The sequence below is a fragment of the Magnolia sinica genome, chromosome 13 (assembly GCF_029962835.1).
Source record: "Magnolia sinica isolate HGM2019 chromosome 13, MsV1, whole genome shotgun sequence".
NCBI lineage: Eukaryota > Viridiplantae > Streptophyta > Magnoliopsida > Magnoliales > Magnoliaceae > Magnolia > Magnolia sinica.
In genome coordinates, this window is record NC_080585.1 from 13,525,599 (window position 1) to 13,542,993 (window position 17,395).

Below are 17,395 nucleotides of genomic sequence, written 5' to 3' on the forward strand. Positions count from 1 at the left end.
AATTTAGGTAAAAGAATTTGGACCAGTTTTTATTTAGCCATCCAATTGATAGCTGATCAATCAGGATGGTTAGGATCATTCAATCAGAAAATTTTGGGGGTCATCCTCCATCCATGGACGTTAATATATGCCACGTGTACGGCGGATGAGGGACCACAACTTAAAAGGAATGAACCATCAACGTAGTCTGTCCTTAGCATAAAGAAAATGCAGTCTAAGGAGGCCCATCCATGCATGTATGATAGCGGAAGTAAAATGTGTGTTTTGAACGGTCTCAACTGTACATGGGCCCAACCCGTCCGGACGTTACCTTTAGTGCAGTGGCCCACAATGAAAAGAAGTTGCACGTGTAAGGTTTTAAAAGAAAATGGTCCACTGATCATTAGCTCCAGACCATCCAATGGTGACCATTAAATGTAAGGTTTTAAAAGAAAATGGTCAGTTGTCCAAATTCAATAGGCAAATTCGGACAGTCAGATCATCCAATCCGTGATTTTTTCAGCTCTACCCATCCATGATACGGGTCGCACGTGTAAAGTGGATAAGATGTATGCCCCTTTGCTTTTTTCAGGTAGCCAAGGGTAGCGGTAGAACCCTAGATGTAGCCTACAAAACAAGAACGATGACATATAGACAGACAATATAAAGAGAATGTCTTGTCTGCAACTAGCCTTCGATGAGAAAACTATGCCATTAGCTGTGTGTGGGGTCCACCGTGGTGTCTATGGTATCCAAAGACGGGACGCCTCAAAATCAGGTGATCCAACCATCAGGTGGACCACCACATGATTTGGTAGGGTTTGGGTACCCTTCCATTGTTTTTTTACAGTGCGGCCCACCTGATAATTGGATCGGTCTGATTGTTAGCGTGTCCCATTTTTATAGTGAGGTGAAGGATGCCATACATACACCTAGTGTTTGAAGCATCGGCATCACTACAAGTTTCGCTCAATGGGATACGGAAACAATATCATATCAATATATCTGACAATAAAAAATGCAGGAAAATATTGAGAAAACATGAGACAAAATTGATAGAATTTTCCAGTCGAACTCTAAGAGATGTTAAAATATATGTATTTGCATATTTAGAATAACATTTGCAAAAAGAATGCATATATAATAAGTTTTTATTTAATGGGGGGCTTAAAAGCATGTGTTGTTGTAAAAAATCAGTCCAACCATCCCTTCAATCCCATCTATCCATCCAACTATCTATCTAACCATCCAACCTTCTATACAAATATCTATTAGTATTTCAAAATATTGACAACACATGATATATCCCCAAGAAATTGTCCATGATTTAATAATATAACCATGCGCCCATAAAATTTCAATGAATAGATTTTTGGCGATATCAATATATTGGCGATATTATTGAAATATCATTGATACACTAGCGATACAAGCACCACATGTAATTTACACAATTGAAAATATTATCAACAATGTTTTAAATATTAACGATATCAACCGATATATCTTGTATCCCACTTGTGCGATACAAAACACACATGTAATACCAATATATCCCACATGTTCGATTCGCTGAGCATTTTCAATTTTTGATTCACTTTTTTTTATTTGGTTAACATTTTGTTAAATCAATGTCAAATAGTTACAAATCCATTGGCTTTTCACGTTTTGCATGAAAAATCATAAAGTTGGAGCTTTGGTTCGATATCCATTGGTTTTTCATGTTCTTCATAAATTTTTTCAAATTTTTTCTTCAACCATTTGTGAATTGAGACTAATTTCGAAGTATTTAGGGATATTTAATGAAATGATCATCACATACTCAATAATTTTGAAAATTGAGTGTAGGTGGTTTGATTTGGAAAATTTTGGAAAAAAAATCAATATTTTCTTAATTTCTCCCAAATTGCTTGCAATGTGCACTCCAAACATGAAATTAAGCATGTATGAGGGCTAGTCTATTGATTTGTTAAATCCTTGTCAATTTTTTAAAAAATAAAAATTATTTTTTAATTAAAAATTAATAAAAAAATTATTTAAAAATATATTTTTTTAATTTCCCTTCAACCAGTTGTAAATTGAGACTAATTTTAAATTATTTAAGAGTGTTTGATGAAAAAATCATCACACACACTATAAATTTTATGCATTCAATATAAATATAGTTGCATTAGTTCAGTCAGACAGTGCATACCTTAGGACCCGATACAAAGAAAACCTGTTATGTACACTTCTTTTTTAAGATGTTATAATTTAAAAGTGTATTAAGATTTTTCTTAACAATCCATGAAGTTTTATTGAAAGATTCCACAATTTTCTCAATGTTTTTCAAAAAGTACGATAAATTACTCGACACATCCCGCGCGATAACTGATGTGTATTTGTATCCCAAGGGTGTGATACGTAACACGATACTGATATTTCAGACACCGATTGCCAACAATGTTCAAAATATCGATATCGTGTTACGTATCACATCCTCAGGTTACGGATATGTATCAATTATCGCATGGGATATATTGGTTGTATCACGTAATGTATCGTTGTTATTAGAAATATGGGAAAACATTGGGAAATTAGTCAAATATTTCAAAGAGACTTCAGTGATTATTTATAAAATAAAATAATTTTTTTTTTAAAAAAAAGGACATCAATACACACTTATAAATTAAAACATTACAAAAAACAAGTACACATAATAGGTTTTCTTTGTATGGGGTCCTAATCTATGCGTTGTTTAACTGATTTAATGCAAGTATATTCAAAATATATTCATATAATTTATAAATGTAAGAAAACATGTGAAACACAAGCAATACATTCAAAAGTAAAAGAAGGATCACTAGATTAGGTTACATACATGTTTGATTTTATGTTTGGGCACAAAGATTGTAACCTATTCGCGAGAAATTGAGAAATTTTTATTTTTTTTCAATTTTCCACAACTCGGTCCATCTCCTCTAAATCTCGAAATCGAAACTCCCAATCCATAATTTTTCATGCAAAACATTTTTTTTTTAAATCATGGATTTATAACAATTTAACACTGATTTAACATAATTTACAGAAGAAGAAGAAAAAAAAATGATCGAAAAAAAGCTCACCGGATCAAACATGTGGGATATATCTCACTACTTGCGTGTTTTGTATTGTACAGGTAGGATAAAAGATGTATCGTGGGATATATCGGCCAATTTCGTCGATACTTAAAACATTGATTGCCAATATACAGATATCGATATAAGCAACACCTAAAATTTATACAGTCAAAAATATCAGTGATACATTGGCAATATCAATACATTGACAATACTTAGCGATACATTGCCAATACCTAGAATTTCTGATGCTACCAGTGTTGTCGATATCGCTACCAATGTTGTCGATATCACTGAGCTGGAGATGAGAGATAATAGAGGGGACATTTTGATAATATCGAGGATACTCCAGACAATGCATACACCAGTGTGCCCAGCTAGTTGCCCATCTACCACTAGTGGGTGATGGTTCTCAACTTCTCATACATAAAAAAGAAATGCATGTCCAGTTCTGATTTAGAACATGGAATAAAGAAAATAAACTCCAGAATCATCATCATCATCATCATAAACATATACCGGACTTGGGATCATGAGTTCTCATGATTTCTTTGATGATTGCCGGATCACCTACATCAACCCTCCTTTACCTAGGCTTGGGACCTGCTTTTAGATTGCTCCTAGACAGAGTTTGAACATATTTTAATAAAAGAAATTTATGCAAATGAGCTGCCTTAACTTGTGTGGCGCAAAGGTTTTGGCTCGGATTTTTGGTTCGCACCCACATTATCTTTCGGAAAATGGAAGTGAAATTTTCCCAATATATCCCACTCATTATGATGACTATGATGTGAGCAAATACTAGTATTGCACACATATGGTGGCTGTTGCTCCCCCTTAGAAATATAGTTTTTTTTTTTTTATACACACGCGCACACTCCAACACACTCACGCGGTAGTGGGATTTCACCACCTATGGATACTCGAACCCTTGACCGGGTGTTGAAACCCTTAGAAATATAGTTCGATTCCTAGATGCTTCACATCATAAAATACCTCATTATATGCCATTTTGCAGCCACTCATGCTTCCTGCCGCTTTAGTCACCAAGGTTTCACAGAGCTCGTGCTTCTCTTATGCACGGAAATGTGCTCGCTTTCAATCTGTTGGAAAGTGCGAGTAATTTCAGTAAAATATGATTTTTTTTTGCTGCCACAATTGAAACACTGATAGCTTGAGAAATGACCAAAATATTTTACACACCCTGATCCATAGCTCAAGTGGTAGACTGAGTGAAGATACCTTGTTTCAACATTGAGGTCTTGGTATCGATTTCCTAGTGGAGGTGGCTAACAGTGGGTGTGTACTAACAAGCTAACACAAGATTGAAGCCACACCCAGCTGGCTTGGGATGCCCAGATCAGCTAAGAACCTTCCAACACGGCAACCTATCACAGCTGGCTTGCAATGAGAAGATTTTATTTGAACTCATCTAGCAAATGAAGCGCTGAACTCCAAGGCCACAGAATGAAGTAGTTTGATCTGTTTCTTGAACTTCTGAAACTCAGTAGTTGAAATTTTGAAATGACATTAATATCTTCAATTTTATTTTATTTTTTTGAAAGATAACGGGAATTTATTAAGGTGCCGAGATGAATAGGTGATCAGTTGTCTCCGCACTACCCATATATAAAGCATACATATTTGGAATCACCATTTCTCGCTTCCAAATATTGTTGATGGTCAAGACCCTCTTTCTACCAACGAGGCACCCAAAGGCTGTCACTCTCAGGGGAGAACCATACCTCCATCGCATGGCTATCGAAGCACAGACCTCAAGCGGGGGAGAACACAACAAAGCATAGAAAGATGAAACTGAAAAACATCCTGAACTTTCAATTTGCTCCCCAAGAATTGGACAAACCAGATGGATTTGTTGAAGAAGCACAGTCTTCAAATTCTTCATCAGAAAGATTTTGATGACAAGGGGGTTAGCACATCCCTAAGGAGCCACTAGCCGACAAACAATCTGCAAACGAAATGTCAACACCCTTCGCTAGTCTAGCCAAACCTGGAAACCCATTCATTAAGGGGGAATCCATCACCCAAACATCATCTTTTCGCCATTTCCAACCAAAAAACTAATCCCCTCTTTGAATTTAGCTTTTACGCTTATGATACCCCTCCATAACCCAGACGCTCTATGCAAGGAAGCATTCCTTGTCCACCATCCCCCACCCTTACACTCATACTTGGAGACGACTGTTTTTCTCCAAAGAGAGCTTTCCTTTACCCAAACCTCCACCACCACTTCCCAAGAAGCACAATATTCATAGATTCCAAAACTCTCATATTACTTCAAAATTAAATGATTCTTATCTTTCCTTTTTCCTTTTTGTCTTTCACGAAAATGTTCTTAAAAAACATACAAGGATCCTTTAATAATTTATGTTCTTGTTACCTTTCTTGAATGTAGAATCGCATTGGAAAAGTGGCATTTGATTCCATACACAAATGAAAAAAGATACTTTGAACTCTAACCATCATTCCACAATACATATAAGTCAACATGATCGTAACCATCCATAAAAACAGTCCAGATAAGTCATACATCAATTTGGTGTTTCGACCAGTTCAGTAAGTAAAAATCATTATATATATATAAAAGCTCTACGATTTAACATTGAAGAGAATATATATCATTTGATCTCTTATAAAGAACAAAATAAAATATTTAACCGTTTCTAAACAATTCTTGTTTTTTAAAAGGTTTTTTTCTAAATGATTCTTAAAGCCCCCACTAATTTAAAAACATAAAATGAAAGCCTAGTGAAGCTTAAAATAGAAGAAAATAATCGTAAATCGGGATTTGAATCATAAATCGTAAGATTCAAATCATAAAATCGTAGGATTCATATAAAAAAGGATTCAAAGGTGGGATTCAAATCGTTTTGCTTCAGATTCGACTCAAATCGTAAATTGTAGGATTTTGACAACACTACCTTCAACCACAAGATTGCTTTTAAAAAAGTTATTACCATGTAAAGCTTATCCACCATATCAGGATCCACATCGCAATAAATAGTAGTATCATTCACGAACTGAAGTCGAGAGATTGAGGACCCACTCCTATCAACCTTGAATCCATTGAGAAAGCCCATCTGCTGCCCTTTTAACAACATTTTATCCAGAGTTTCTGCCACTACCAAAAAAGAGAAACAGGGATAAGGGATCCCCCTGCCTCGACCTTCTCGAGCTTCTGGAAAAAAAAAAAAACCTTTAGGAGACCCATTTATAAGAATAGAAAACCTTGCAGATCGAACACACCCTTTCATCCACATCCTCCACTTCTCACCAAACCCAATCATGCCTAACATGCAGTGTTCAAAATATCAGTATCGCGTTACGTATCGCACCCTTGGGATACAGATACACACCAGTTATCGCACAGGATATATCGTTTGTATCGATTAATTTATCGCACTTTTTGAGAAACATAAGGAAACATTGGGGAAATGATTGAATTTTTCAATTAAACTTCAGAGATTATTAAAAATGGCCTTAATACATACTTTTAAATCATAGCATCTCAAAGAAAAAGTGCACATAGTAGGTTTCCTTTATATATGGTCCTAAGCTATGCGATGTCTGACTAAACTAATGCAATTATATTCAAATTGAATACATAACATTTAGAGTGTATGTGATGATAATTTCATCAAACACTCCTAAATACTTTGAAATTAGTCTCAATTGATAGCTGGTTGAAGAGAAATTTCATATATATATATATATATATATATATATATATATATATATTAATTAATTAATGATTTTTATTTTTCGAAAATTGACAAGGACTTAACAAATCAGTAGATCAACCCTCATACATGCTTGATTTCATGTTTGGTGTGCAACATTACAAGCAATTTGGGAGAATTTCCCAAATCGGGACCGGCTACACTCAAATTTCGAAATTAGAGAGCATGTGATGATCATTTCATCAAATAATCCTAAATACTCTGAAATTCGTCTCAATTGACAGATGGTTAATAGAAATTTTTGAAAAGAAAAAAAAAATGAAGAACATGAAGAACCAATGGATACCAAAATCAAAGCTCCAACTCTATGAATTTTCATGCAAAACATGAAGAACCAATGGATTTGTAACCATTTGACACTGATTTAACATAATTTCAACAAAAAAAGGGGGGATCGAAAATTAAAAATGCTCATTAGATCGAACATGTGGAATATATCGGCACTGCCTGTGCATTTCATATTGCGCAAGTGGGATGCAAGATATATCGTGGGATATATTGGTTGATATTGTCGACATTTAAAACATTGCTAACATGTGGTCCAAGAAACTCTAGTCAACGTGGTCATAGGCCTTTCCAATGTCCAATTTACACACCAAACCTTTTGATCCCTCCTTAAATCTTAAAACAATACAATACATCCATGGGCCAAGAGGGCACAATCCAAATTATGCCTTCCCGAAACAAAAGTGCATTGGTTATCGAAAATAACACTTTCCAACACCAATCGGAAGTTGGACACGGGAGTTTTAGCAAGAATTTTGTAGCGACCTCCAATCAAGCCAATGGATCTAAAGTCCTTGATGTTTTCCACTCGAGATTTTGGAATGATTGCAATAAAAAATGTACCAGCGTCTACTAACAAACGACCTCCCTCTTGAAACTCAAAAATAAAGCCTAACATGTCCCCTTTGATGACGTCCCAAAACACTTGGAAGAACACGATCGGAAAACCATCAGGACCTAGCACCTTGTCTATACATAGAGACTCAACAGTGGCCTTCGCCTCTTCTTCTGGAAAAGGACGTTCTAATAAAACTACCTACTCTTGCGACATCCAACTAAAGTGAAGGTTATCAATCCTTGGCCTATTCCAATCCTCTGAGGAGAGTATATTTTTATTAAATTCACCATTGCCTCACAAAGATGATCCTTCCATCCACTATCAAACTAGTCACTTATTCATTCTTGCCCTGGCACTGGCCATATTGTGGAAAATTTTCGGGTTTTTCAATTTCTTTAAACTTTATTTAATGACTACTATGACTTTTTTAAAGTGAAAGGCGGCCAAAGTAACTTATGAACAAGAACAGCAGCTGATGGGAGTAGATCTTCATGGCTTCTGTTATCTCGTTGTTTCAATGAGCCTTTATAAAAAGGCTGGCAGATTTGGAATGGCATTATAGTAACTAATGAGCTCATTGATTTTAGGGCCAAAAGGGATGAGGTGGGAATTTTGTACCAGATTGACATGGAGAAGGCAAACGATCATGTGGATTGGGATTTCTTCGTCTATGCTCTACACAAGATGGGGTTTGCTGAAAAATGGATTGGGTGGATAGGAGAATCAATGCATCTCCACGGCTTTGTTGTTGACTTTGGTAAGAGTAATGCTACAGCAATTCACTATATTGTACTGACGTGTGTCCTTTGCTTTGGATGGAGGCAGTAGGTGAGACAACGATACCTATCGGGCACATCATGATGTTTGCATGAAATCCATTCCGTTCATCATTTGCAAGAGATTATTGTAAGACTTGGCCTTGGAAATCGTGCCAATCCAAACCTTAAGGGGGCCACGCCACGAGGACCAACAGGATAGAATGGCACGCCATAAAAAATCCTCCTGGGACCCATCGAAGTCTTGGATAAAGCATATCTTGGTTCTTCCCTTCATCCTCCATGTACTCGCTTTATGAACGGTTGAATGTCATATGAACACCGTGTGGGCCATTGAAATATTTCATCAGTGGATGTCTCTACTCATTTGTTGGCCTATGGTGTGGGCCACTTGATCTTTCGATCGGCTCACCCCCTAAAACTTGTTGGCTCAAGTGACGGACGGATTTAATGTCACATATCCATTATGGTGAGCCCCATAGAGATTTATGTTGCACGGTAGATGGGCAAAGTATTCCGTATACGGGCATCGGTAACGGTGGTCGTAACAGTCACCACCATTACCGATACGGGTATTGGCGATAATGGGGTCATAACAACCATTACGACCCCCGTAACGGTTGAAATTTTTTTGTCGCCCGAAAAATTCTGAAAAAATATTTAGAAGAACCAGAATAATATAAATATTCTAAATATGTATTCATTTTTTTAATATGTTTATGGTAACATAACGGTCCACTCTTTGGTTGGAAGTTGTATTTGGTTGTCTGGTGAATTTATGAACATGGTTATGTGTCTCTAATATTTACACATTACAATCAAGCATTAGAACAAGAAATCGGAAAAAGAAAAAAAGACAAATAACACTTTTTTTGATTTTTTGAAAAAATGGCCCTCGGAGCTTCTATTCGCTTAAATCACTTCAATCTATTGTTTTATCATAAAAACTATAGTAAGAGCGGTCAAAATCTGTTATAGAATAATTTAGGAAAGTTTTTGGAATGAGAATAGTGAAAAAAAGATGAAAAAATGGATTTAAAAAGAAAAACGAGTGGTCGTTTTTCGACCATTATGGGGGTAACGGTCGTTACGCCCCATAACGGCCAATATGGTCCAAAAAAACCAGCTGCCACATTTCACCCCCATATCGCGTAACGGTCACGGCCGTTACCTATACCTATCGACCTTTACACTCGTATCGTAACGGGTACGGAACACCTTAGCATTGGGAGGAGAGGACGCATGTCGTTGTAACATGCAAATTGCCCACAGGCGAATTGCGGTAGCATTACACTTCTTGTATGCAGTTCGCCGACTGGTTTCTTCTCAAAATCTAAATGGACTCGTCAGGGAAACCTTCTATCACCTCTCCTCTTTTCTATTGTGGCAAAAGGCTTGAGTTTAACTATGACTAGGGCCTCTGCTATCAGTTCGATTAGAGATTTTTAGATCGGAAATCCAGAATTGGAGATCCTACGGAAGATGGGGCTTTGACATAACGATTGGTAACATGGTGGTGGAGTGGCTTGGCAGGCTATTCAAGGGTTGCAAGGAGATCCCATGAAGATGTCTCTGCTGCAAGGAGCTCCTACTGGATACAACAAGGCAGACTTGTTGGGTATTGGAAGTGTTTGTCGTTGTTTTTGCTGGCAGCCCTCTTAATAGCTTTTGGGGCTTTGAGTTTCCCTATTTTTGTTTTCATTTTGGCAGGCCTTATTGTTAAGTGATGAGAAAGTCACTTGCAATGGGTCGCTTTCTGTTTATAGCTCTTCTTCTATTTAAAATAATCAACTTTCAAAAGAAAATATTCAACAGCTAGAAATGGATTTTCAGCTCTACAATTGTGATTCCAGCAGAATAAATTAGAATCAAGTAATCCCCAAGAGAGATCCAACAATCATAACACAATTTATTTTTATTTTTTTGTTAAGGCAAAGGAATTTTCATTAAAAATGAAAGGAAGCATTGAGGTAACACTAAATACAACCCACATAAAAGCAGAAAACAAGGAAGAAGGCCCAAAAAATTACAACTCAAAAATGCATCCTAGGCTAGCAGCCCATTCATATACAAGAAACATTCCTCTACTAGCAACCCACTCCTCCCGGCTGCTTTCATTTCGGAAGCACCTTCCATCTATTTCTCCCCAAATCATCCACAAAACCAGCCGGCAAGCATAATCTCCATAAAATTTTAACTTCCTTGTGAAGAGACACCCCATGCCGAGCCTGAAAAGGATCTCCTAAGTCAAGAGGCATGTGACCAAGCTAAAACAAACCTTCTAAAGAAAGCTGACCACACTCCACATGCAGAAGGGCAATGGATGAAGAGATGATCAATAGATTCAGTAATAGAGATGCACATGAGACATATATTAGGGATGATCACTTCTGAAGGTTGTTGATAGTAAAAACTCTTTATGCCCAACTAACCATCAAAAGGCTAGAATCTTTGGAGGAGCACCATAATGCCACACTTGACCCATTTGAGCAACCTTCGCTCCCTTCTTTTAAAGCAGGAAATAGAAAGACTGAAGCGAACCATCCTATCACAATCATCGCCAGATGGGCAACAAAGATGCAACCATTCCAAAATAGAGAGAAATTTGGTGACTTTGTTGTCCTGAAGATTCCATGCCCAAACAACAAATCCTCCACGAACAAAATAGCATCTAGCAACCATAATATTACGATCCGGCACAAGACAGACCACCAAAGGAAACATGATGTGTAAGGGTAAGTCAACTCTCCAAACATCTTCCTAAAAGCGAATCTTCTCCCCATTACCTAAAGAGAAGTGCCCTGCTTGAATTTGGCTTTCATACTGGATATTCCTTTCCAAACTGTTGGCACTATATAAAGCAGAGAAACCTTAGTCCACCAACCCCCTTCAAGGTACCCCATATTTGCTTTCAATGACCTCTCGCCAAAGAGATCCCCTCTCGAAACCAAAACACAGCCACCATTTTCCCAAGAGAACCAAATTCATCATTTTGAAATCTTTGATGCCAGCACCACCCTCATCAAAAGATATGCAAACCTCACCCGACTCCAAGAGATGGAATTTTTTCTTCTCTACCGTGTCCCTCCAAAGAAAATCATGTCTTAGCCTTTCCAAATGAAGCTAAAACCGACTTGAGCACGTGAATAGCAACATAAAATAAAGGGACAAGTTTGACAATGCCACTTTTATGATAGTAATCTCCCCACCAAGAGACAAATACCATCCTTTCCAAGTCGTCAATTTCCCCTCAAATCTTTCTACCACTCTTTCCCATAAATGTTTAGCAGGCATCCCAACATAAAGGGGGAACCCTAGACAAGTCAATGGGAACGAGCCCACTTTGCAACCAAATAACCCAACGAAACATTCTAATTCTTCTTCTTTTTTCTTCTTCCTTTTTTTGGTAACATATGAACTCTAAGCATCTCACCATTTAGCCAGATTAATCTTCTGCCCCAAAACCACCTCAAATCACCTTATAATCATATGCTCGAATTGTCAACCTTAAACTTGTAAGTTTCACAAAAAAGAAGAGTATTGTCCGCAAAGCAATGACAGAGCTAGATCAACAAAACCTTGAATTTGCAATTCTCTACAGTGCCTCCCTCTCGATCCCTTCCCTGTCTAGCTGGTTTAGCAACGGATATGCATACTTCAAGTTCGAGCTTTGTCATCTCCCCTTGGCGCTGAGTAACCAAGGCATGCTCCTCTCTGCGTTTGAATGTATTTTGCATTCGCTATCCTTTCCAAAATCATCTTCACTTTCCCCAGTCATGAATTATGACGGGTTACTACTGTTAAAATGACCAGACTAATCCTGGTCAGAAGCAAAAAACCTCCTCACATCCTATCATTAAAGTCAATGACCTTCTTTTTTTCTGGGATATTACCAACAACCCTCCTTCCTTTTTCCCAATTCTTCAAATTGCCATCAAGATGTATTTCCCTGCAACCATGAACCACTTGTCCCCATCAAAAATAGGTTATAATCACATTGAAACACTGACAATAAATTGAATTAGCCAAGTATTTCCAGTTAAATAACTTAACTAGTGCTACGACATTTACCCAAGTCACCCCGTCAACCCACATGAGTCAAAATGTCAAGGTGGACTGAGTCAAGTCCAATTCAGGGGTCTTCCACCCTTGCTCCAATTAGTTTTTTCACAAGATTTGAGAAACTAGCAACCTCCCAAAGACAATAATTTTGTATCTCTCTATGTAATGTCATGCCTAATTAATTTGAGTCAAATATATTTCTCAAGTACCCATATTTTGATGGGAATTCCAACTGACAGAGCCAAAGCTCGGAAAATGAAGGGTTAATATTGAATCTATTGATGATGAACAAGGTGAAATGACAAAGTGACTAGGAAAATCCTTGGCTATACAGGATTAGGGGGGTTTTGGAGATTAATAAAAGAAAAAAATTTTAAAAGAAAAACAAGCCCAGATGGAAAACAAATAAAAGGCAGTGGAGTACAAGCACCAAATTACTTTAAAATTTATATACAATATGAGCCACTCCCCAGAATCTGAAAACTTGATTTTCCAATTCAAGAGAATCATAATTAGAGTATGTTATAACTGTCCATCAAAGTAACATGGAATTCCAATAAGATGGGATTGAGACTAATAAAAAAGTACAAATTATTATTTTTGAAATATGCTTAGGCTCCATTTGCACCGGGATCTTGCAAGTTTGGGATTATTTTGGTGGGCCACGTGCCCACCCTGTCAGTTTTGTGTGTGTCAAAGCAGCTCTTTACCATCTTAATCACAAGTTGAGGAAGTTGTGAAAAGAAGTAAAACATCCCAAAATTGTGATTGGGTGGAGGAAAGTGCCCCTGTAACACACATGAACCCAACGTTGAGGTCACAGAGCTTGCCAATATTGGGATCCCGATTTTGCAGGTTCCCTTACCCGAATGGACCTTTATCGAAGTCACATGAAAATCAATACTTCAATAAGAAGGGAAAATATTCTAAATTTTTCAAGAAACATCATGGCTTAATAAATAAGAAACAGCAGAAAAATGTTACAAGCATTACCGTTGTTGCCGCCACAGTTTAGAAAGGATTGATTTTCAAGTATTGAAATTCCATTTCTAAAGGTTGATAATGTAGGACACCCCCAGTAATACCAAATTGCAGAGATTGCAGCGGAAGAGCGCAATCAATGATATCCTAGCCCCAAACAAATGCACCAGCTGCACACAAGATGCCCTTAACCATCCACCATCTTCAGCTTGGAGCTTGCCCCTAAAATTTTTGTGTCTTCTCGTTTATCATTGGTCTGACAGCCATGTGCAGCACCCAGAAAACTTCTACCAACTTCTCCAAGGGAACATCTCAAATGAAACCACAATAGCATCCAAAGTCCAAAGACAGATCATCGGGTACTCGGGTTGCTCAAGATATAGAACATAAACTGAGAAGGACACAAGTATGTGTGATCTGATGGCTGGTTCACTAATGGCACATGGACAACAGTCAGGTGGCATCTCTTGTTGCATGCTCATGGATGTGAAGAGAACCAAGGAAAGCCCATGTTTTCTCATCTAATAAAATACACAACCATCTTCCCTTCTGGTTCCATTATCCATGCAGCATGTTTAAAAATCTAGAAAACCTTGACTCGCAAAATGTATCAATTTCTATGCCCCTTGTACTGCTTCCATCACCTTAAAGGGCTAACAATCCAACCAGTAATAGGAATCTGTTTACGTACTCTCACAACCCTATGAGATCCACTTTGCAAACGTTCAAGGACTGCATAAGTAATAGAATCTGGAGTCAAGCCCTGCTGCTTCAACTTCTCATATAGCTTAAGAGCTTCTGCTGCTTTGCCACACTTCTCAAGACAGTCAAGTAAAATATTGTATGTCACGATATTTGGGTAGCAGCCTTCGGCAAGCATCTCATCAAACAATCTGCATGCCATCTCAACACGATTTGACTTACCAAAGCACTCGATAAGTGTGCTGTAAGTGAAGACATCGGGATTCAGTCCCTTTTCTTGCATCTCCATGAATCGCATGTGAGCTTCGTCCAAGTCACCATTCTTCCCAAGACAATTAATCAAAGAGTTGTAAGTGATGACATCCGGTTTGCAATTGCTGTTCTCCATCTCTTCAAAGAGTTTTAAAGCCTCCTCAACCCTGCCTGCTCTGCCAAAGCTTGCGATAAGAATATTGTATGTAAATATGTCCGGCGAAGGGCCATCTCGCTTCATCTCTTCAAAAAGGGTATTAATATGAGATATCTGCTTCAATTTACCAAGCGCCGAGAACACCATGTTATACATGACAGTATCTGTACTTAGTCCTTTTTCATGAATTTTACCCATCAAATCTAAGGCCTCTAGCACCTTTCCTGCATTGCATAGACTCTCCAACATGGACAAGTACGCATCCCTATCTCCCTTGTCATGAAAGCTCCACATATTACAGAATAGCTTGTGAGCCTCGCTCGCATGACCCCATTTGCTCAGCGTTTTTACTAAAAATGCATAGATAGATTTGGTAATGTACTTCTTAGATAATTCCACAACCTCATATAATCTACTGATCTGCCCTTCAGCCACTAGTACATCCAAGATCACACTGTATGTGAATTCATTAGGGCGGCAATTGTTTTCTACCATTTTCGAGAAAACAAAGATCATTTTATCCACCATCCGGCTCTTAGCAAGTGCCTGAATCATAGTGTTGTAGGCAATCAGGTTAGGAGTACAACCCTTTGTGATCATCTCATGGAAGAGAGCAAGGAACTCATCCGACTTCTCCATCTTTCCCATCACTCTAATAAGTATAGTGTAAGTATACTCATCTGGTTCGCAATGCTTATGCTTCATATCTTCAAAAACCTTCTGAGCTTGCTCAACCTAGTGAATAAAGGATTTTAAAAAATACATAATGAGCAAAAGAATATTAAAAAGAAAAAAGATGAGGGCTAGACCACGATGTGAGTTAGCTATCTGATAAGGGAGGGTTAGCAACAAATCCACAGTGCATGTGGCATAGAAGTATATCAATCTTAACTGTCAAACTGAACTGTAGGCCCCATTGTGGAAGGAGTACATCCCAAAAAAACACAAATGAACATTTAACCACCCATTTCCATTGGCCCAATTTGTATCATTGATTATTTTCATTTCAACCGTCTATTCAGTGGCCACTAATCTGACAGGAAATGTCACCTTATAAGAGTGTTCTTTGGCTCTCTTACATCCACAATGGGGCCCACAATTTGGACAGTCAGGATTGACATACATTCACAGTACGTGTGGCATACCTGTATGTCACTCCCAGTAATCAAATTGGATGCAACATTGTGGATAGAGGATAGCCAAAATCACATTGATGAAACCGTTTTTCAATGTGGAAAGTAGAACACTTCCCTTTTAACCGTCCGTTTGATGGCCACTAATCAGAAAGTGCGATTGTCCGATTCATGTAATTTTTGGGTGATCCTTCACAAACAATGAATTGGGGCCCACAATTCAGATTATCCAAACATTATCCTATGTGCATGTAAAAATGTCCATACCTTTTCATCCTTCGCAAGCGCATCCAACAGCATATTATATGCGAAAATATCTAATTTATACCCTCGCTTCTTCATCTCTTCATAAACTCGAAACGCCTTTGAAACCTCATACGACCTCAAATGCGCCTGAAGAAGGCATTTGTAAGTATAACAGTTAAACCTCAATTCCCACTTCCTGGCCAGCTGCAAACACCTCTCCAATTCTCCGCCATTGCTGCCACTCCCGAAAATACCTATCAAGATATTGACGGTCGAGATGCTACCGCGGACGCCTGACCGATCCATCTCATCGACGATACTACGGATGAGATCACGGTCGCCCTCGGACGACGAGACCGACCGGGCAAGGATGGTGAGGATGCGGTTGTAGTTGAAGCAGTCGTGGCGGAAGCCGGGAAGGGAGTCGGCGGTGAAGCGGAAGAATTCGAGGGCTCGGCGGGGGCTACGGAGGGATTTGAGGATTTCGGAGACTTCGGAGGGGGTTAGGGTTGGGGTTAGGGTTTGAAGGTATTCGGAGAGCTGGAGGAAAGGATCCTCTATGTGAGAAGAAGGTGAGGATTGGAGGATTTTCGAGACGCGGCAGATGAGGTCGCGGCGTGGGAGGGAGTATCCCCGTACGTCGCGGAGGACGGAAGGGGCTTCGACCTCGATGGCGAAGGATCGGCCGTCTGAGGCTTCTTTCACGACGCGGCCGCTGTAGCTCGTGGCGAAGGAGCGGTGGGAGGGAGATGGACTGAAGCGGAGTAGACGACGCAGCGGACGGTGATGTCTCATCTTGTTTTGTTTTCCGTTAGTTGGATTTCGAGAGGGAACGGAGAGAAACAGAGATGCATGGGGGGATATTTTGGTCATTTTGGAAAGAAAAATCCTTACCGTTCATCAGTTGTGCCGTAGAGTGCATGTACTGTGGCTCGCCCGAGAAACAGGCCGGTCGGGTGAGCCCCACTTGTTAGCGGAATGGGTGGTCCTAACCATCTGATCGGGCGTTCAGACTTCAGAGCGACGGTAGAGAACAATCACGGATTGATCTTATTTATGAAAAATCAACCATCAATGACGGGCCACTAAATGGACAGTCTCGATTGATAGAATCGACCAAGTCCGTTTCCGTTTCCCCCATGTTCAGCTATCAATACCAACGCTCTACCAAATCCCTTTTCATGGTCGAGATGAACAGCCAGGATCTTGCACAAGCATGTCATCATCCTGGCACGTGACAACTTGTAGTACTTTTTGGAAAATTTTCTTCAATCCCAAATCCCAAAATGAGAAATGCTGCACACGGATGATTTGCAAGGATTATTACAATTTTTTCAACACCACTCGCCATGGAGGGCAGATCTTGGATGGTAAGCCAAAATGACTTTTTCCTTTAGACAAAGG

The 17,395-nt window shown here is 38.7% G+C and overlaps 1 protein-coding gene across 8 annotated transcripts; it reads right to left on the reverse strand.

The window, feature by feature from the left end:
- Positions 1–3,376: 3,376 nt before the first annotated feature.
- LOC131222886 (pentatricopeptide repeat-containing protein At1g51965, mitochondrial) lies at positions 3,377–17,225 on the reverse strand. 8 transcript variants are annotated; one of them, XM_058218124.1, is made up of 4 exons: positions 16,013–17,225; positions 13,514–15,347; positions 6,056–6,276; positions 3,377–4,180 (listed from the first exon to the last, which is right to left on the reverse strand). In XM_058218124.1, the coding sequence occupies exons 1-2, from the start codon at positions 16,862–16,864 to the stop codon at positions 14,142–14,144; spliced, it is 2,058 nt and encodes a 685-aa protein (XP_058074107.1). In that variant the 5' UTR covers positions 16,865–17,225; the 3' UTR covers positions 3,377–4,180; positions 6,056–6,276; positions 13,514–14,141. The 8 variants fall into 8 exon arrangements, with proteins under 8 accessions (XP_058074107.1, XP_058074108.1, XP_058074110.1 ...); XM_058218125.1 differs by lacking the exon at positions 6,056–6,276 and having other exon boundaries at positions 3,378–4,180; XM_058218127.1 differs by lacking the exon at positions 3,377–4,180 and having other exon boundaries at positions 5,902–6,219.
- Between the last annotated feature and the right edge of the window lie 170 nt (positions 17,226–17,395).